The sequence below is a fragment of the Pangasianodon hypophthalmus genome, chromosome 15, assembly GCF_027358585.1.
Source record: "Pangasianodon hypophthalmus isolate fPanHyp1 chromosome 15, fPanHyp1.pri, whole genome shotgun sequence".
In the NCBI taxonomy this organism is placed as follows: Eukaryota; Metazoa; Chordata; class Actinopteri; order Siluriformes; family Pangasiidae; genus Pangasianodon; species Pangasianodon hypophthalmus.
Window position 1 is genome coordinate 11597712 of NC_069724.1, and position 21132 is coordinate 11618843.

Genomic DNA, 21132 nt, shown 5'->3' on the forward strand with positions numbered 1-21132 from the left:
TATTTTAAAAATAATTTACATTCCTAATATTTTGAATATCTTCTCAACAGGCTGATATCTCAGACCTTCTAACATAATTAATGTTAGTTTTTATGACAAAGCTGAACATTCACTGTAGCAGAAACATCACTTCATAAAAAACAAAACAAAAAAAAAAAACATCACTTCATGACGTCACTGGTCTTAATAAAGCGGTTTGTTTGCAATATGAATCGATTAAACGATCGTCTATCCTATCAGTTCATGAAAACATCCCAAGAGCCGAAAATATTAGGCGAAAACCCAGTAATGAAATTAAGCGAAGACGGTGAACTACAAAACACATAATTCGACGCTCTACATGACGTCATCTCCGAGCGACAAACAAAGTTACCCTTGCCCTGGTTTGGAGTCTGTTTTTTTTGGAAGGTACGTTTGAAGCGTGTGTTTTCTTTTTCAGGATTTAGTTAATGTATTTTTATTAACTGGTCTTTGCAGTGTTTGTGCAGCAGCTGAAAATGTGTTATATAGTTTTTTTGGTCGTTGTTTAAATTTCCAAACATGGCGTAATGAACTATGACCTGAGTAAGTTAGGATAGTTTGCTATCAGTCAGTAATCACAGTCCTTCTCACATTGTGCATTTTATCCCACTTAATGTTTTCTCAGCAGAAGAAAACAGATCACATCTATTAAGTGACATTATTTATGTGCACACATTTACAGGTCGCATTCATTTGAAGTCATGTTAATCCTGAGTTTGCTCTTTTCCTGATTCATTTTTTAAGAGATGATATAAATTTTATTCTATTGCTAGCTTCATTTTATAGAAATTTACTCAAAACTAAATTTTGTGATAGGCTGAAGTAGCAGTCATTATTATTTTGCTCAATATTGACTTGATCATGATTGTATGTTTCACAATCATTCATGATTTAGGGACAGATGAGTTTTATTGCACTATGTAAAAACTGGTTGTAATTCCTACTTGGTTAATACAATATTTCTGTTAAACTGCTTGAATTAAAGCTGAAAGTCTACACTTCAATCTCATCTTGATTGCTTCATTTCAAATCCATTGTGGTGGTATACAGAGGCAAAATTATGAAAATTGCATCACTGTCCAAATACTTATGGACCTGACTGTACATACCACCAAATAAAGCCAAAAATCTAGTCTTTGGATGATGTTAGAAATAAATTGTTTATTTTGCATATATAATAAGCTATATATAATGTGGTTTAATGTTCTTAATGGGGTTCCATTCTACTTGGTGTGGTTTATAAGGTCTAGATAGATAGATAGATAGATAGATAGATGAGTAAATTAAGATGTAAATGATATCATCATGACACATAAAATTGCATATATCAAGGAACAACATTTTAGAGATAAAATATCTTAAAATTTGTGCATTGCGCAAAAGATGAGTTTTAATATGTTTATATTTAATATAATATAATATTATAGATGCCATTTATACCAAACTCATCATTTCTACCCATAGTGCCTTATGTTTATTTAATTTTTTTTCAGGTTGTTTTTGTGAACTAACATGTCTGCATCTGTGAGTTTACTTATCAGCTATGCTGACTCTGTGATTTTTGTTATACTCTGTAAATGTGTGTATTGTTTTGTTCAGTGTGTGTGTGTGTGTGTGTGTGTGTGTGAGAGAGAGAGAGAGAGAGAGAGAGAGATGGCGCTATCTGGAGTGCGTGTGATTGAGTTAGCCGGACTCGCTCCAGCACCCTTCTGTGGAATGATCCTGTCTGATTTCGGGGCCCGAGTGATCCGTGTAGATCGGACAAAGGTCACCATGGCGATGGACTCACTAGCAAGAGGCAAACAGTCCGTGGCCTTGAACCTGAAGAGTCCACAGGGCGTGGCCGTGCTGAAAAAACTGTGCATTCAGTCAGACATAGTTCTTGAACCTTACCGGAAAGGTCAGTCGAAATAAAATGTACGCAATGTTCCCAGACACAGAAGATCACCTAGACGTGTTTGATTTTTAACGCCACACTAACGTATTAAAAATAACCACAAAACTTATAATTTTTCCTGGAAGCTTTAATATTAATGAGCTATTATGTTATTTTCCTATAACAGCATGTTTTACTAGTTTTTATATAATATAAATGAGCTTCAGATTCAAACTAATAAACAGTCTTATATATAGATGTAATCTTAATAATTAAATAAATAATAATTTTAAAAAAGACATGTACACTGTACCTTGTCATTTGAAATACGAGGTGTAAATGAGTATTTTTGTTTAATTATAAGACAATTTTCTAACACCTACCAGCTATCTGAAGCACTTCACAATAGAATATTAAAATTAATTAATATTAATTAAATAAAATGTATATCAGACATGCTAATCATGATTAAGAGTAATAAAAATAAGTCTTAATTAAGTCAAAGTGTATATTTAAATATTTATATTTATATATTTTGGTGCTGGGATTTAACCTCATAACCTTCTGGTCACTTTCTTACCTGTGCTCTGTTTTTTTTTTATCTCTGTGCTGTGTTAAAGGGGTGATGGAGAAGTTGGGTTTGGGTCCTGAAGAGCTGCTGAAGGAAAATCCTCGCCTTATTTATGCTCGACTCACAGGATATGGCCAGAGCGGCTCCTACGCCAAAACTGCAGGACACGACATTAACTACCTGGCCATGTCAGGTACCTGCCTCACCTCCACCTGTTGCTACACTGATATCACAGCTTGTATTTTCTCTTTACCACTGTGCTGTTGAAGTCTGGATTCTGATTGGTCAGAAGGTTTTGACTAATTTTCTATAGTAGAGCAGATGCAATTCCCAGGTTTATATTAATGCACTTGATTCTAATATGTTATTGTTTCTGTAGTAAGTATTGTTAAAGACTACCAGAACACAATAGATCCTTCTTTCATGAATAGACGATTACCGGTAGAAAAAGTAAGGGATGAGATGGGACATGCTGTAATAGGTAAATAAACAACACCAGAGCTGTTATTTTTCGAGATCAGCACATCCCACAAAAGTGTTTTATTCCTCTTATAGCACAGCCGACTGTTAAGATTTTTAATTTATTAAGAAACAACGTTATACAATTGATCCTGTTTATAGTTACATTTAATGGTGAGGAACAAGTCAGCTCCTGTTATCACTTACATTTCCTGTGAATGAACAAACATATGTGAGCTGTCAGAGCTGCTGTGTTAGAAAATTAATCAACGCCTTCTGACCAATCAGATTTTAGAATGCAATTGGTTTATTATAGTGTGTTTGTGTGTGTGTGTATATATGTGTGTGTGTGTGTGTGTGTATATATGTGTGTGTGTGTGTGTGTGTGTGTGTGCGCGCTCGTTTCTACTGGCATGCCAGTCAGCATAAAATCGTCTCAAAGCGTGAAATTGTGCTCTTAGTTTGTGATTGCTTTAAAAAGTGACATTAATGTAAAAATCATATTCATGCAGAAAAGCGGAACAAAAAAAACCATCCAGCTTCAGGCTTTGCTTTTTGCCACACACCGTCTGTCTCGCATCAGTTATTTGGTGGGAACTCACTTATGGCATTTCTAATAAAGCTGAAATAAAGACCAATATGAAATGTGTCTACTTTCCATTTTCATGCTCCATTTGTTCACAGCTTCATCCAAACCTTCGTGAACTTAAAGGTGCAATAGTCAATTTTTATTCCTTACTTTTACCAGAAACCTGGAAGATATGTAGAATATGCTTAAAAAACAAGCCGTGGTTTTAGTAAAAGTGTATGAAGTTGCTGAGAAACCCATTTTAATGCACCTCCTGTCGTTAATTTTATTGACACGGGCGGAGATTCATGAACATGTGCAGTAATCATTTGAATGTCAAAAACCCACCTACACATTCTGAGACCTAATCTTGAAAAAAAAGAAGAAAAAAAAAAGACTAATCTTACCTAATACATTTTGGATTCTTATTAGTCAGAAGGTGTTGATTAATTTTCTATAACAACAGCTCTGATGATGCATTATTGCATCATTATTATGAATGCATTATTGTTTCTATAGCAACAGCTCATTCACATGGACTTGTATAGAGGGAACAACACTTAAACAAATATTTTTTAAAAAATCTGTATAATTTCACATTTCTGGAAGGAGTCTCCAGTGTCAGGGCTTTGTAACAGTCAGCGTTAAAACTGCAACTGTAAGTTTTCCAACGCAGGAAAGTATTCAGGACAGAAGAGATTACAAGTGCTTATCTGTCTGAGAATCAGTGTCAGTTGTGTGCTTTATATTTGTACTTCATGGTCTCTTTGAATTTGCACTCTTGTATCTGTCTGGAACAGGACTGCTGTCCATGTTGGGCCGCAGCTCGGAGAAGCCCTATGCCCCGCTGAACTTGGTGGCTGACTTTGCAGGAGGAGGCCTGATGTGTGCTTTAGGGATCGTTCTGGCTTTGCTGGAGAGAAGCAAGTCAGGCCAGGGCCAAATCATCGATGCTAGCATGGTGCGTTCTCTCACACACACTGACACTTTTGTACCAGTCACCATTCAATCAGAGAAACTAATAAGCAAAAGCTGCCTGTGAGAGAGACGCCTGATTCTGCACTCACCGATCACTTATTTATCACGGTCAAAGTCACTGAGCTGCCACATGATTGGCTGACTGGATTATTGCATGAAAGGGCAGGGTCACAGGTGGCTGTACAAGTGTGATAGTGGCTGGTGTGTGTGTGTGTGTGTGTGTTTTTGTTTGTGTTTTACCATATGTATATACACTCACTGTCCACTTTATTAGGAACACCTGTACAACTGCACATTCATGTAGTTGTAATCAGCCAATCATGTGGCAGCAGCACATTGCAAAAAATCATGCAGATACAGGTCCAGAGCTTCAGTTAATGTTCACATCAAACATCAGAATGGGGAAAATGTGATCTCAGTGACTTTAACCGTGGCATGGTTGTTGGTGCCAGATGGGCTGATTTGAGTATCTCAGAAACTGCTGATCTCCTGAGATTTGCACACACAACAGTTTCTAGAGTTTACACAGTATGGTGCGAAAAGCAAAAAAAAAAAACGTCCTGTGTGTGTGGAGGGTCTGCAGGCTGAAACACATTGTTGATGAGAGAGATCAGAGGAGAATGACCAGACTGGTTTGAGCTGTCAGGAAGTCTATAATAACTCAAATGAGCACTCTTTACAACCATAGTGAGCAGAAAAGCATCTCAGCATGCACAACACATCAAACCTGGATGGGCTACAACAGCAGACGACCACATCAGATTCGAAACAAAATCACCTTGTCTTTTTCCAGTCTTCATCTGTCCAGTTCGGGTGAGTCTGTGGCCATGATAGCCTCAGATTCCTGTTCTTGGCTGACAGGAGAGGAACCCAGTGTGGTCTTCTGCTGTTGTAGCCCATCCACCTCAAAGTTTTAAATATTTTATAGATTTATTTATATATATATTTATATAGGTATTTATTTATATTTTAAATATTCATGGGGATAAATGTCTGAAAAAGGGCTGCAGTGTGTGGCTTTAATGTTGGAGGAACCAGAGGATGGAGAGATAAACAGATTTTGCACTGGAAATTGAAGCATGAAATATTCATGCCTGCTGACAGATGAGTTTTAATCCACTCTGCTTCTGAACAAGAACACACACACACGCACACATACACACTCGTGTCACACAGCTGCATTTCTGACATGTTTTCTGTGGTTTATACTATAGCATATTAATATTTGTTGTTAGAAGTCTCCTTTTTGCAGTAAAGTGATTTAAAACATCAAGCGATGACACCTGGAAAAAGTGAAGGTCATAAACATACAGCAAAGACACCAAAATATTAAAGCTCATGCAGCTCTAGCCATTGCACAGACACACGATAACTCTCTTTCCTTTTAAAGGATGACTTATTAAATTAGCTAGTTTTGATTGTCTTAATTTGTGGATTTGTTTTCTTTCAAGTCATTTTATATTAAATGGCTGAGTTTCACAAAATGTGCATTAAATGCATTTGTGTGTTTGAAATAAATAAGTGATTTAAACTTGACAGCGTAATCCATATATAAATGGTCGCATTAGTATATACACACATTAGTATATACTCACACGATCACATTAGTATATACTCCTTATATGTAAATTTACACAAACTTAGAAGTGAAACGTAGGATATAGATGTTTTCCAAACTGGATTTTCATGAATACCACATTTCTTGTGTAAGTGAACGATTTGTTATTAAGAACTGAGTCCCAGTGTATGTCAAGAAATTGACTTCATTGTAAAGTATTTTTGATATTTGAAAACTGCTCGCTTCCGTATGTTTGGAATGTATTGTGTGTGTGCGCGCAAGTGTGTGTGTGTGTGTGTGTGTGCGCGTGTGCATGTGTGTGTGTGTGTGTGTGTGTGTGTGTGTGCATGCATGTGTGTATGTGTCAGTGACTGGGTTTCAGCTCCATTTCCTCCATCTGTGATTCTTCCACTAAAGCAAGTTTTCTGCTTTAAATTACAGCATGTTCATAAATTTTGATAAATTCCTGAACTCTGGATTGGAACTTGCTTCAACCTCAGGTCTGAATTTTGCCAGTTAGCAAACGAGTTAATTAAGATGTACATATTGTTCACTGTGGACTTAATTCTACTCACGGATGAGCATTGGATAATGCATGTGTTTAACAGTTGGTACAAATTAAAACCTTGGATAAAATGTGCCTGGCAATTAAAACATCTGCATTACACGTGTGATGTGTGTACATGTGCTATAATGTTTTCATTAAGGGTGTAATCATACGCCGTTGTGTGTAAATGCAGATTTGTTACTTCAGTCTGCACTTCAGTGAGTGAGGATGTCTCATTACATTTGTCCTTGCTTCCTTTCCTCGCATCTTCAGAGGAAGGAGGAGGAAACAAGAAGTGAGGAAAGGAAACAAGCTGGTGCAATTAAAGAGATGAGAATGAAGCCCTCCTTTCCAGATTTAAGGCGACGAGGGATGTCACTGGCTTTTAACCTTTGTCAGTCGTTGAGTATGAACGGTTGAACAGGGGACTTACACTCATCATGGTTGTATTATTGCACAAAATACCACTTAAATACCACATCTGTGTCTATTACCATCTTGTAAGTGCTTAGACCTGCATTACACACATTATAAGTGAGTTTTGATAAAAAAATTTTGGGTTTTTCCCCCCAAATGCAGGGAATTATGTGAATTCTTGTCCATACTGTAAATTATACACACAGATATAGAAACAGTAACATGAAAAACACAGAAACTCAGTGCCCATATAACATCAAAACAGGGCTGAAACTGTGTAAACAATCACACATTTTAAAGTCATATTTGTTTTTTTATTGGATAAATGCGGTTTGTCTATTCATGTGTCATTTTTGTGCTATTCTGTATATTTGACATTCATAGGCAGATAATTATAATCAAGAAGTAATTGCATGTCTGCATGTCAACAACGCATGATTTGTAGATGAAAACCATTCTCCACTGACCACATCTGAACCATGAATGTAGCTATGCAGTGTGTATGAAACATAATTACGTAATTACACACAGTGAAAATCTTTAGTGCGGCATGGCTTCTGTCATGATAATTAGCTCCTTTGCTGACAAGCAGTAATGATATCTGTCATATAATTCCCTTAACAGCTTCCCTGCACCTGTGAGATTAAACAATGGTTTGGCAGTGGCTAACACATGTATCCTCATCATCGTTATTCAAGTTAAAACAGTCTGACAGCCAAATCACACTGTGCCTAATTAAGATTTGATTATCTTTGTCCACTCACATTAGTGTGGAAATTTTCACTGAAGTGTTGCTGTAGTGTTTAGGACAAATCCCAGCCTCATTCTGTCTGCTTATGGAGAAAGGTTGTATTAATGTTTCAGCTATTTTTATTTAAAACTTAATATTCGGTTTAGCACCCTCTACTGGGTTCCATTCTTTATAGACGAGCTGGTTTAGAGTTTGAGAAAATCTGAGATAAGTGATATAATCTGAGAGATAATCTAATGGAAGTAATCTGAGATAACAGATAATCTGAGACATTTGAGATAATATTGGATAACTGAGATAATCTGAGAGATAATCTAATGGAGATAATCTGAGAATTTAGAGAATCTGAGATGATTGAGATAATCTGGGATAATGTGGGATACCTGAGGTAATCTGAGATGATGAGAGAAATTAGATAATCTGAGATAATCTGACATAATTGAGATAATCTAAGATAACTGATAGAACTGAGGTAATATGGGATAGCTTAGATAATTTGGGGTAACTGAGAATGGGATAATATGGAATAACTGAGATGATCTGAGATCAGTGAGATAATCTGAGATATTAGGTATTACTGAATTAATCTAACTAACTGACTGAGATAATCTTAGATAACTGTGAGCTTGTGCACTAATTGAAAGATGTACACTAAGCCCAAAACTTAATTTTTAAGTAGTTGACTAATGAGGATGGTACGGAGGCTTGGAGAGAACACAAAAGTCTTGTGCACATTTATATTTAAATGTACAAAGAGAAATGATACAAACTCACAAGGTCACAAAACTGTAATGCATGCTCAAGAGTTACTATGTTCATGCTCTTGACTTATTATTTTATTTATGTCCTTGTCTAAAGAAATCATGATTTAATGCATATAGATTTTCAATGAAGTTCACCAGTAACTCACAGCTGCATGTTCATTAAGTAAAACCTGGACACGAGTTTTGGGATAACATTTAGCAATTTTATCAGTGGTTTTTTTTTATTATTATTTTTTTGATAATCATGTAAAAATAAAAAGGGGTTTCAGCTTTGTTTAAAATATAGAGGTAAAATATCAGTTAGTGTGTTTGATTTATCTTAACCAAATTAAGGAGACATTATTTACATCCCATTTATTAAAGAGTATTTGAGATATCTAAGATCTGATCCTTAGCAAAAAGAGTGGAAAAAATTTCTTGGCCTTTCAGGGTGAGCAATCTTTACACTATTTTCACATCCTGTTGTAGGTTTTTCCAAGTGCAAAAATGAAGTCATATATTTTACCCACTGAATTAATGAATGTGGTGTTGGCTTTATCTAAGGGTTATTGGAAATGTAAATCAATACATTTGTGAATTTTATTTCAAATGTTTTAATACTTGATGTATAATCCATAAATTACAATAATACAAAGACATAATTTCAAGAAACAATCCATTAGATAGTGCATTAACTTATGGCAATGCGTATCCACAACTTTAAGAAAACCATTTCTTTGTGTATTTCGTTGTATTTATTTATGTTTATGTGTGTGTGTGTGTGTGTGTGTGTGTGTGTGTGTGCAGGTGGAGGGAGCAGCGTATGTGGGTTCCTTCATGTGGAAGTCTCGCAGTCTTGGTCTGTGGAACCGGCCTCGTGGGGAGAACATGCTGGACAGTGGCGCTCCGTTCTACGACACGTATCAGACCTCTGATGGGAAGCACATGGCTGTGGGGGCCATCGAACCTCAGTTCTATGATCAACTGATCCAAGGTGAATGCAGACATCTTTTTCTCCTCTTGGACCTTTTCTCTTAAAAATGAAATGCAGCAATAAGAATGCAAGGCTGTTCATGCATGCAATGTTGATGTACGCACTATAAAACAACCTTTGTGCACCTGCTCCTACAAGGCCACGCGCAAGAATTAAGAATAAATGGACTGATTTTTAATGTGCTATAACACAATAACACAATTATTTAATATAAAGACTGTCTCATAACCTTCAGAATCTAAACAAAAGCCATTATGCTCAGTTCAGAGCTGCCTGTTTATTGAAATGACAATGAAAGGATGAAAGAACGCACTGGTAAGCTCAGGAACATCAAAAGGCCCAGAAGACCACAGGAAACGACTGTGGTGGATGACAGACAAATTCTTTCCCTGGTGAAGAAAAACCCCTTCACAACAGTTGGCCAGATCAAGAACATCCTCCAGAAGGTGGGCGTGTCTGTGTCAAAGCCAACAATCAAGAGAAAACTTCACCAGAGTAAATACGGAGAGTTTTCCACAAGATGTAAACCACTGGTAAGCCTCAAAAACAGGAAGACCAGATTAGAGTTAGGCGAAAACATCTGAAAAACACCCATAAAGTTCTGGAACAGCATCCTTTGGACAGATTAGACAAAGATCAACTTGTACCAGAATGATGAGAAGAGAAGAGTTTGGAGAAGGGAAGAAACTGCTCATGATCCGAAGCATACCACCTCATCTAATGGTGTGGGCATGTAAGTCTGCTAATGGAACTCATTCCCTTGTATTTGTTGATGATGTGACTGCTGACAAAAGCAGCAGGATGAATTCTGAAGTGTATAGGGCTATATTATCTGCACAGATTCAGCCAATTGCTTCAAAACTGATTGGACGCCGCTTCACAGGTCAGATGGACAATGACCTGAAGCATATATCGAAAACAACCCAAGACTTTTTTTTTAAGGCAAATAAGTGAAATGGCCTGTAATGGCCAAGTCAGTCACTTGTCCTGAATCCAACTGAGCATGCATTTCACTTGCTGAAGGCAAAATGTCCCAAGAATAAGCAGGAACTGAAGACAGCTGCCGTAAAGGCCTCTCAGTAAAGGAAACAAAACCAGCGTCTGATGCCTATGAATTCCAGACTTCAAGCAGTCATTGACTGCAAAGGATTTGCAACCAAGTATTAAAAATGACAGTTTAATTTATGATTGTTTGTACAATTCCTTTAGTTCCTTAAAAATGGGGGGATCACATATAAAAATCACTTTCATTCCTACACTGTTCACCTGATTTAGATGTAAACACCCTCAAATTAAAGCTGAAAGTCTGAGCTCAAATTCATTATTAAGTTTCAACTCCACTATACTGTAGTGGACAGCTTAAATAACAATAACATTGTGAATGTTCAAATATTTATGGAGCTGACTGTATATATTGCAACAACTGTTTCTCATCAGCAATAAAAAAAGCGCTGAACAAGCCATACCCACAAATGACAACATTAGTGGCCACTACATGCCCATTAGAGAGATACTACAAGTGACACGAGTTACAAGTGCATGCTTGTGTGAATGTAGGACGATACCATTTTCATGTGGAAAGATTAAATAAAAAAAAAAAAAAAAACTTGCAGTGCGTTTGACTGCAAGGTTCTCAGGGTCACTCTGTGTTTTCCGTCATTATTTGCAAAGACACAAGTTGCTTTTGGACTTCCGTCCTATCTTCGAAGTGATCTGAGTCCACGTCATGTTCATGTTTGGCCCTCCTAATCCTCTTCTATAAGCCACAATGACACTTTTACTGTTCACTTTCACCCCAAAAACATAAATCAAATTAATGCCAAATCTTGGAACTGAACCCAAGTTCCTTTAAAATTGCTCTCCTTAACTGAAAAAGAGCCAGAAGTGAAATGTGCACAATTTCCCCATTATCCTCAGTACAGCCAGTCTGAAGTTCTCTAATGTTGCACTGGAGCTATAAGTTTAATGTAGCTAATAAATAAATAAAGGGAAACAAATAAAGGAAAGCTAATAGCCTCCAGTTTAGCATTGTTGGCTCACTTGGCTTTGTGGAGCTGTTCAGTGCCTCAAACAGACTTGTTAATGTGACTGACTCTGTATGACCCACTTTTATCCCTAAACATGCATAAAAGGACAGTCGCAGAGAGAAAAACAGTCTGAGCTCCATCGCTTTCTTCCTCAGCACAGAGTTTGGTGTCACTCCACACCAACTTTAGACTCAGGTAGGAGATGTGGCCTAAAGTCTGAAGGCCAGCTGTATGATAGAAGTGATTAGATGCAGGTTGATGGGAGGTGGGTTTTTCCTTCTAACTTTTCTAAAATGAGCATGTGTCATGTTCGCCTGCCGTTATTATTACATAAACACTTGCTCACAATTATTTAAGCTGATTGTTATTAATAGTTTAATTTCTTTTTTGTTTTCCTTTCTCCTTATTTTATTTATCCTTATGTTGTTTTATTTATTTATCCTTAAAATCCTACATTATAATATACTTCATTTTAAAAATTTTATTCTTATCATCAACACTTTGTTCTTGACCCAGGCCTTGGATTGGATGCTGCGTCCCTCCCACCGCAGATGAGCTTCTCTGATTGGCCGGAGCTTAGGCAGACATTCGCCCGGGTGTTTGCAGAGAAGACTCAGGCAGAATGGAGCAGGATCTTCGACGGGACGGACGCCTGCGTGACCCCGGTGCTACCTCTGGATGAAGCCGGGTCACATCCACATAACCGAGAGAGGGGTTCGTTTCTGATGGACGCTCAGGATGAGGTCAGTCCTCGCCCTGCACCTGTCCTGTCTCGCACCCCGGCTCGGCCGTGTCTGTCTCGTGACCCTGTCGTGGGTGAACACACTCGCTCCGTGCTGGAGGAATACGGCTTTGATCCGGCTCATATCGAACAGCTGCTGTCAGCCGGCGTGGTGGAGTGCAACAAAGCCAAAGCACGTCTCTAAGACGATGAAGCAGCAGCATCACTGGTGAATCATTCACCACACACGCGCACACACACACACACACACACACACACACACACACACACACACACAAAAAAAACTGTCATCTCTTATACTTACTGCCCTCAGCAGAGAACTGATGTGTGAAGAACAATTAAGCTCACAATAACCATCTGTTGATGCACAGGCTTTTATCCGAGTGTGCTGATTTAGCGCTGAGTTTTGTTCTGTGGTGAAATGCTACATCTTTTAAATACAGAAGCTCTTTACTGCGATTGGCCTCCATCACAGAGCTGAATTTAAGACGCTTGCCTGAAATCTGAAGTCTCTGTGATCATCATTATGAAGCCTTTAGTTTACACCTGAGAAATTTGCTCCAGGATGTTTCATAATACTGCCTCCATCCACAGCATAGGTGAAATAGCACTCTAAGACTTTTAAACAAACCAGTACAATGCCCTCCAGAATTAATGGCACCCTTAGTAAAAATGATGTTCAGTTGCTGTGTCTACCTTTAAATACTCCGCTTTGTGTTTTTGGGTCTTTCTTTGTGCTTAACGGTATTTTTCATCGTATATGTGCAGATCAGCAACCATCTGTGTCTTATTGTTTAAAGTCTGTTTTAGAGATGCAATAATACGTTTTTTTTTTCCCAGACAACAGTACAAGTATGAGTAAATTTTTTTTTGGTAATCATTGAAAATGATACCAATACTGATCAGTTGCGAAACCCAAAAAACTAGGGGCTACATTGTGGTGTTAACATTATTTACAAAAATCAGTTCTCGCTTGCTAGGAGCTGCCACAAGCTGCTTTGAGTGACATTACTCAGCAAGCGGTGTAGATTTTTCTGCATGATGTGTAGCCGTGCAGCAGGCTACTTCATTAAAGAGTTTACCTTCTCTGAAACGGTTGCCACATCGTGCCTTTTCCATATAAATCCTACAAACATAAAACAACTCATTTTTGAAATATCACACTCATGAGAATCTTAGACAGGTGCACTGACGGACTGATCCATGGACAGACGAATGTAGTGGTAGCTCAGTGGTAAAACTGCCACTGCTGGGCCCTTGAGCAAGGCCCTTAACCCTCAACTGCTCAGTTGTATAAAAATGACATAAATGTAAGTCGCTCTGGATAAGGGCGTCTGCCATATACTGTAAATGTATGCACAGACAGACTAATGGCAAAAATTGTAAATAGCCAGAAAATGGGCCTTGAGTTCCTGAACATGAAGTAAAATCTCTGTATGATGAACAAGAAGCAAGCTATTAAAGAAAAAATCTATTTCAACCATTTGACTTTGATGTGACCTTGACCCTGTTTGGATCAATTCCGAAATCTAATCAGTTCATCTGCTGGTTACAATGATAATTCCATATAAATCATACAAACCTTCAACCCCTTGTTGCTGAGATATCGCATTAACAAGAATCTCAGACAGACAGAACAACCTAATCACCGCAACCTAATCCGACAGACCGCTATAATGGTTCTCCTCAGATTTAAAAGAAATCTTAGCTACAAGAATCTGTGTGATTTCTGTGTGAGTCTGTGTAATAAGTCGTCATAGCCTATAGAGAATGTTACATTTAAATTGAGAGGCCTGTGGCAGTCCTTTTGTTGTGTTTATGTTAAGCCTATAGATTGGCAAAGTTCCTGAAATGTGTGGTTTTATCTACTGTGGCAATGTGTGTGTGTGTGTGTGTGTGTGTGTGTGTGTGCAGTAAATAACTGGCATTTGTTATACCACTACTATGTGTTGAGAAGGCCACAAGTAGGCTTACTAAACAAAAGAACAAACCTCTTCAGTGAAAGCCTTGTGGATGTTGGAGCATTTTTTATGTAGTGTGAGTAAAAATATATTTTTATATCCATTATCTGACTTGAAGGTCAACAGCTGTCAGTCTCTTTTGATGAAGTCTTTTTGATTTTATGAATGGCGATAGATGACAAAAGGGATTTTTCATGTGTGTAACCTCATATTTATAACCGTAAGAAACATGACATGATCAAAGGCCACAATAAAGTTCCTGGAGACTTAATAGCAAATTTATAATAATGTTTTTTTTTTTTTTCCAAGGATGACAGTTTGTTTGCGTTTATTTTAACTTTTCCTTTGCCATGACAGTCATTTTGCCAGATAGTTTTTTTTGAAAATTTTAGTTTAGTTTAAGTTTTTGAAAATTATAATAATAAAAAATAAAGTTATTTAAAAAAAACAATAAAGCACATTTAAAAAGTTCCTCATGTTGTTTGATTGGAAATGTCACATTATTGTGTATAATGTTTGTTTAAGCAATGACTTTTCATAAAGGGTGCCAATAATTGTGGAGGGCACTATTAAGGATCATGTAAAACACGGTGAACTAAGTGAATTCTGTCCTGTTGTCACTTCTTCAATATTCAATTATTCACTGATTTACAATATTCTATATCCGTAAGTTGCAATTTTTTTGCTTGCTAATTTTCTGTTTTAGGAAATGATGAGCTTAAGATGGAAATAATGATTGTGACAGAGCCACTGCATAAATAGTTTTTTCCCCCCAATATTGAAATTGCAGTACTTGCTAGATTAGTTATTAAATGTGCTGCATTTATTTATAATGTCTGATAAATGAGTGATAAAATGAGAGAAAAAAAATCATAAGAGTTAAATATACTTAAGTGGGCAGTTTTAAACTGATTTATGTTTATTGTCGTGTTAACAACTTTATTTTCATTGGAGTTGACATATAGAATGAGTGACATTAATATTTATATTGTCTAATATATCTGTAATGACTGAAAGTGCACAATGATTTATACACTGATTATTAAAATATTAAATATAAAATATAAAACATTACATTTAATATTACAGACTACATTGTGGTTCAGTGTTCTTATTCATGTTAATACATAGTGCATAGTTTTTTCAGTGAAACATGGATATGAGACTAATCCTCAACAGTTAGCTAAAGATTTATTATTCACTATGCTAACCTTAAACATGGTCATTAAACTGACTGTATCCCAAATGTTGGTGTTTGAGAAACTTGTACTGTAGCTAGCTAGTTCTTATAAGCCTGGCAGAACACTGGGACGCTAAACACAATTATACCACAGTGGTGCAAAATTCTCGAATCTGATTGGTCAGAAACTGTTTATATCGATGTGTTTGAATAAACACTTTATTGTTTCTATAGTACCAACACACAGGGACTTGTAATGGTGGACGCTTCGCATAAATGGAATTCACATTAAGAGAATGCGTGTAATCACTGGTAAGATTTCTGTACATTTATTTAACATTTACGAAAGGAGTCTCCACACTGTATCAGTCAGTAAAGCTGTCAGGTTTCTGCCACAGAGTATGAAAAAAGAGAGGCTGATGAGGGAATGTCTGTTTATAGCTGATATGACATAGATGACACCCAGAACTAACTTGTCATTATTGAAAAGATAATTTTCCTGTTTTATTCCTAATATAACCTCCTGTTAAATGTTACAGCGAACTATATACTTTGTATCATAAAAAATACATCATATCTAACGTGTCTATGTATGTTAATAAACGGAGTACGAGCTGGCAGTAAATAACGCTAACAGGGGTCAAGTATACTATAACAAGGGAACAACAGAAGTCAGCTGGATGGGAAGTTGACTGAACCAGAAAGCCAGAGATGGTTATAAAACAGAAAACTAATAAGTGGCTTGAATTTCTACAAAACTGGAATATACTGTACTGTAGGTTTAACCCTATGTTTGATCTAATCAGAAATGCTGACACACACATATTGTCTTCCCACTGAGGTTTAATAGTTCCAGGATTATTATAGATAACAGATACCTTAATATTATACCATATCCAAGAGGCCCTGGTCATTTTATTAGGTCCCCCTTTGATCTCAGGACAGCCTCAATATATACTGAGCCTAAAAAAGTGCAGTATGATGTTCCAGAAGGTTCCATTTTAGGTCCCCTATTGTTCTCCTTTATATACAGAGTGAATATATGAAGGCCATATGTATCATAACACGTTATAATGCATTCAGTAGGCATTATACACAAAAATATAATTATTTTTGTAAAGCGGCATTACAGTTTTTCATGAAGAAATAAATCAAGCCAGGTCTTGTGTTGCACTATACAAAAGTGCTTGGTATTGGTGTCATAATGTGTTATGAATACTAATAGTATAATGGTAACAATTCATAGTAAAGATAGCTATATCATGTAATGCATTTTCATAAATAAATTAACCCATGTCTGTAATGCCTTATGAATGCATTATACCATGATATTGTTTATTATAACTGACCATCACAGAAAGTGTTACCAAAATGTCATTTAGTTTAGATGATTTAAAAACATGGTTAGGGTACACAGGAGATAAAAATGAGATAGTTTACATTTAAGTTTTCTGTTTCTCCAGCAGTCGAATAGTAAAAAGGGGGTGTAGACAAAAGCACCTAAAGATAAAGGATTGAAACAAAGTAGATTTGATAGAAAGCCTCAAAGGGGCATCAGTGATTTCTGTTCTTGTATTAGTAAGAATAACATGCATTCAGTCAGAAGCATAATAGTGCAGAATTATTACTTTGGATCAGCTGCTGTTGTCTTTAAATGAGCTTTATAAATAAAATTTGACAATAGCTAAAGTGATTAATGACCATCTCTTTGCCTTGAATTTTGAATTGTGTTTTCTTTTGGTTCTGTTGGAGCAGGATATTTTTATGTTAATGCTTGAGATATGTTTTCTTTTAATAGAAAACCTGGTTCTTACTTGACAGACCACTAGCTGTTTGTTAGCACTAACTGACGTACTTCAGAGCCTTAAAACTTCAGGACGGTGTTCCACAAAGTTCTCAGTTACATTCATCCCTTTGCACATGTAATTCTTAAACATAATGTTGACTTTCACACTGATAACTAGACCACAGATGATAGTCTAACTGACCAAAACATTTTGTAATTTTGTTGTATGTTCTAAATGCAGATTTTGCCATGCTTGGCTATCTTGGAAGACTTCTACACTGATGACACATAACTTTACTTATTAATTAGACCAGATTCAGCAGCATAGCTATGCAATATTGAAGACACTTTACAATCCCAGATAAATGCTAAACCAACTCTATTAAGTCTACAGGAAAGGATGAAGTCAGTGTTAAAGGTAATGTACACTCATCACGTTTGTAATGTTTGAAGACTTATGTAAGGAATGCATAGTGTAAGGAATACATTTAAGGAATATAACAGTGTGGGTCATTCTGTTATAGTAAAATACTGAGTGATGGGGTGGTGTGATAAAGCAGAGTTACTGTTATCATCTGAAAGTGGATTATTTTCCTATAAAAGCATGTCCCCATTCCTCATATTCCTCTGCTACCACAGCAGTTTGCCAAACTCATGTGCCAATGGTTCCTGTTATCTGTCAGTCTGATCCAGACTACACTTCCCATAATACACACACCTTGTCACTAATCACCACCAGTATTATATATTGGACTCTCTCTCACACACACTCACTGCAAAAGTAAATGCTCAGTTTGTTTAGTGCATCAGACTTTACTAAGCCTTCTATTTCTGTGATCACTGTTCTGTTTTTTTGTCTTTCGCAAGCTTCCTGGTTTTTGTGTTTTGCCTTAGCCCTGACCTAAGCCTGTTTTTTGATTTTGATCTTGCATAATGTTTTTGTATTTCCCTGCGTGCCTTTCAGGGCCGGCGCTAGTTATAGGCAGAGCAGGCAATGATTTTCAAAATGCTAAAGAAGATGTAAAAGTTTAATAAAAACAGCAATCGCAGCTAGGCTAGACCATTGTTTATTATTTCAAAAAAGTACCTCAACTGTCTGTATAAATTCCAGTGATATTTACATTATCACAATAACCTATTTCATACTTTTTTTAGTTTTCAAATAAATTGTGTTGTTGTATTTACTGAATAAATACAATTTAAGAGTACAAATACAACTGAAGTTAACTATTCTTTCTGCTTAGTATTTTGTCTTCTTCACTTCCACTGTTGATTTGGTTATAGTGCATATTTAGGGTTTATAAATGCAATAGATAATATGACAATCTAGCCTATATTGCTTCAGTAGGAGGGTGCAGTTGTGTCCATCTCCAGCTAGAAAAATGACATCTTACCCCCCATTTTACTGTATAGAGTAGGCAAAAATGTTTGTTATCCCAAATAGTGGGTTAGTGTGTTACTGTAAATAAATTACTGAACAAGAAGAAGAAGAAGAAGAGCTGGTCCAGATGACCTTTCATATTTTTTTTAGTGTTGACATTAGTTAAAGTTTAATTAATATGCACATTTAAGTAAATATATACAAGTAATGATAACAGGTTTTGTATAAATAAAAAGGTTAGAAATTTTATTTCTTTGAAGTGCTTTTTATTTATTCTGAAATGTGGAGAAAAGGAGGCCAGGGGGCCTCCAATATAAATTTTGCCTAGGGCCTCCAAATGTCGAACCGGCCCTGCTGCCTTTCATTAAAAATGCTGAACTGCATTAAAACTGCATCCGTCTCAACCTTCACTCTCATGATATTATCACAAACATTACTGAGGGTATAAACAGTCATCTCCTCACCAGACTCTCTTTTTAAACTCTTCAGTAAGACAAAAAAATAAATAAATAAAACCACTCCATTTGAACAGAGTAAACTCGTCTGTCCTGAAGACTTTCCTGTGTCGGAAAACTGACAGCTTTAACTCTGGCTATTACAAAGCGCTGACACTGGAGACTCCTTCCTTAAATGTAAAATAAATGGCTCCTTACAGACAACTTCAACATATCAACAATTATTTGGTTTTATTTGTTAAATAACAGCACAAATTTAATCTGTTTTTATTAGTCTTAAATTATGTGGAACAAGTCCCGATGAATGAGCTGTTACTATAAAAATGTTATCATTTTTATAGTGTATATAACAAGTGCATTAACAAGGTACTGTGGTATAAAAAGAAATGTACCACTAGCAAGAAATCTTGTTAGAATGGATTCTATGCATTTTCAACAAAATTGCATTTTCGTCCAAAAATGTCCAATGTTCTGTTGAGGACATTATTTTTATATTTAGTAACCAAGCTTTAGGTGTTCATACGAGCATTTTTACGCTCCATTTGAGTACTCCAAAGTAATATGCAAAATGGCACTTAGTTCAATTGAATTTGGAATTGTTTTTCACCATATTACTTTTGTTTATTGGATAGTTTAATGTTTTTAGCAAACTATCAATGAATGTTAATTAAATAACCCACGTATCGTCTCAGTGTGTAGTGCTATGCAAGGAATGTGACATTTTAATCCAAATGACTCCATCTGTCCTGCTCTCCATGCCCTAACCTCTCCAGTTTGAACCTGAACTTTAAGAGGCAATGAACCACGAGAAGGCAGAGTGCTGCATCTCACATGATCTCTCCACAGACACGGGGTCTCATGATGCTTATTAGGACACATCTAAATCCACAATTAAACTCAGAATTTATTCTAAACTGAAGGGACAAATTTTCGAGCAGAAGTCATGGTGTCTTGAAAAAGTCTGCTTAAACATTCCCTAAACAACACAGTTGTTTGATCCCTCTGGAGATCACATCACAACATTTGATAAACTTAATGTGAGCAAAAAATTATGAAGAGTCTATGAGGGAAAAACTTGAATCAAACTGATTTAACTCAGTCTGCTGGCAAAGTGATGTCTAACTGAGTATGTCAACTCACAATGATCATCAAATTTGAACTTTTAGAGTCTAAAGGTTCCAAGCAGAGCACAGCAGAGAGAGAGAGAGAGAGAGAGAGAGAGAGAGAGAGAGTCTTTTAAGCTCATAATCTGTCACGTGCTTACAACTGACTGGAGGCTTTTGGCAACACGAGACAAAACAGACTTCCATTCATCCAAACCAGGCAGCTTTTTATTTCCTGCTCAGTCCTGATCACATCTCGATTACTACTCTTACACACCACTCACTCAGTTATGCAGTAGATACCAGTACGTCTACATTTTGGGATTTTGGGAAGTTGTTTAGCAGTGTGAGCCTCTGTGAAAGCCTAAACCATGACTCTACTGACAGAGGAGAAGCCCTACAAGTTCCCGCAGGAGATGGGAAGCTACACCACCACCACCATGAAGCGCCACTCCATGGACTGCAGCCCTAACGGTGACTATGTGGATGCCATGGAGGGGGCCGTGTTTAGGGCTGTGGAGCCTCCGAGGAGGTCGCATGGACGCCTCATCATGCACGCCATGGTGATGTTCGGAAGGGAATTCTGCTATGCTGTGGAGGCTGCATTTGTCACACCCGTCTTGCTAAGTGTGGGACTCCCACGAAGCCTTTACAGCCTGGTGTGGCTCATCAGCCCTGTCCTGGGCTTCATTCTCCAGCCAGTGATCGGCTCAGCCAGTGACTACTGCCGCTCGCCATGGGGACGCAGGAGACCCTACATCCTTACGCTGGGGGTTATGATGCTTATCGGCATCACCCTGTTTCTCAATGGAGATGCTCTGGTATCAGGTGAGACTTTCAATTATTGAAGTTTAGCAATTAAAGTTGAGTTCAGCCACTGGTTGATAAATGTAATTACCTTAGAGGCTGTCGCTCGTTTGTACTCTCACATTTTATAATTGGTATCAAACTGGGGATTGGTTTTGCTTTGTAGTAAGCCTGACAATAATTAAAAAGTGAAAGAAATTGGCTCGT

The 21132-nt window shown here is 37.0% G+C and overlaps 2 protein-coding genes across 3 annotated transcripts in view; both read left to right on the forward strand.

The window, feature by feature from the left end:
- Positions 1-309: 309 nt before the first annotated feature.
- Positions 310-12509, forward strand: amacr (alpha-methylacyl-CoA racemase). Of its 2 annotated transcripts, XM_034311335.2 has the most exons (6): positions 310-408; positions 1621-1921; positions 2518-2661; positions 4296-4456; positions 9297-9483; positions 12027-12509. In XM_034311335.2, the coding sequence occupies exons 2-6, from the start codon at positions 1675-1677 to the stop codon at positions 12434-12436; spliced, it is 1149 nt and encodes a 382-aa protein (XP_034167226.2). In that variant the 5' UTR covers positions 310-408; positions 1621-1674; the 3' UTR covers positions 12437-12509. The 2 variants fall into 2 exon arrangements, with proteins under 2 accessions (XP_034167226.2, XP_053096268.1); XM_053240293.1 differs by having other exon boundaries at positions 369-1921.
- A 140-nt stretch (positions 12510-12649) lies between these two features.
- Positions 12650-21132, forward strand: part of slc45a2 (solute carrier family 45 member 2) — a 36554-nt gene continuing 28071 nt past the window's right edge. Inside the window, exon 1 of the mRNA XM_026941355.3 lies at positions 12650-20946. Within this exon, the coding sequence (XP_026797156.1) occupies positions 20490-20946 (457 nt within the window). The 5' untranslated portion in view covers positions 12650-20489. The remainder of the gene's footprint in view (positions 20947-21132) is intronic.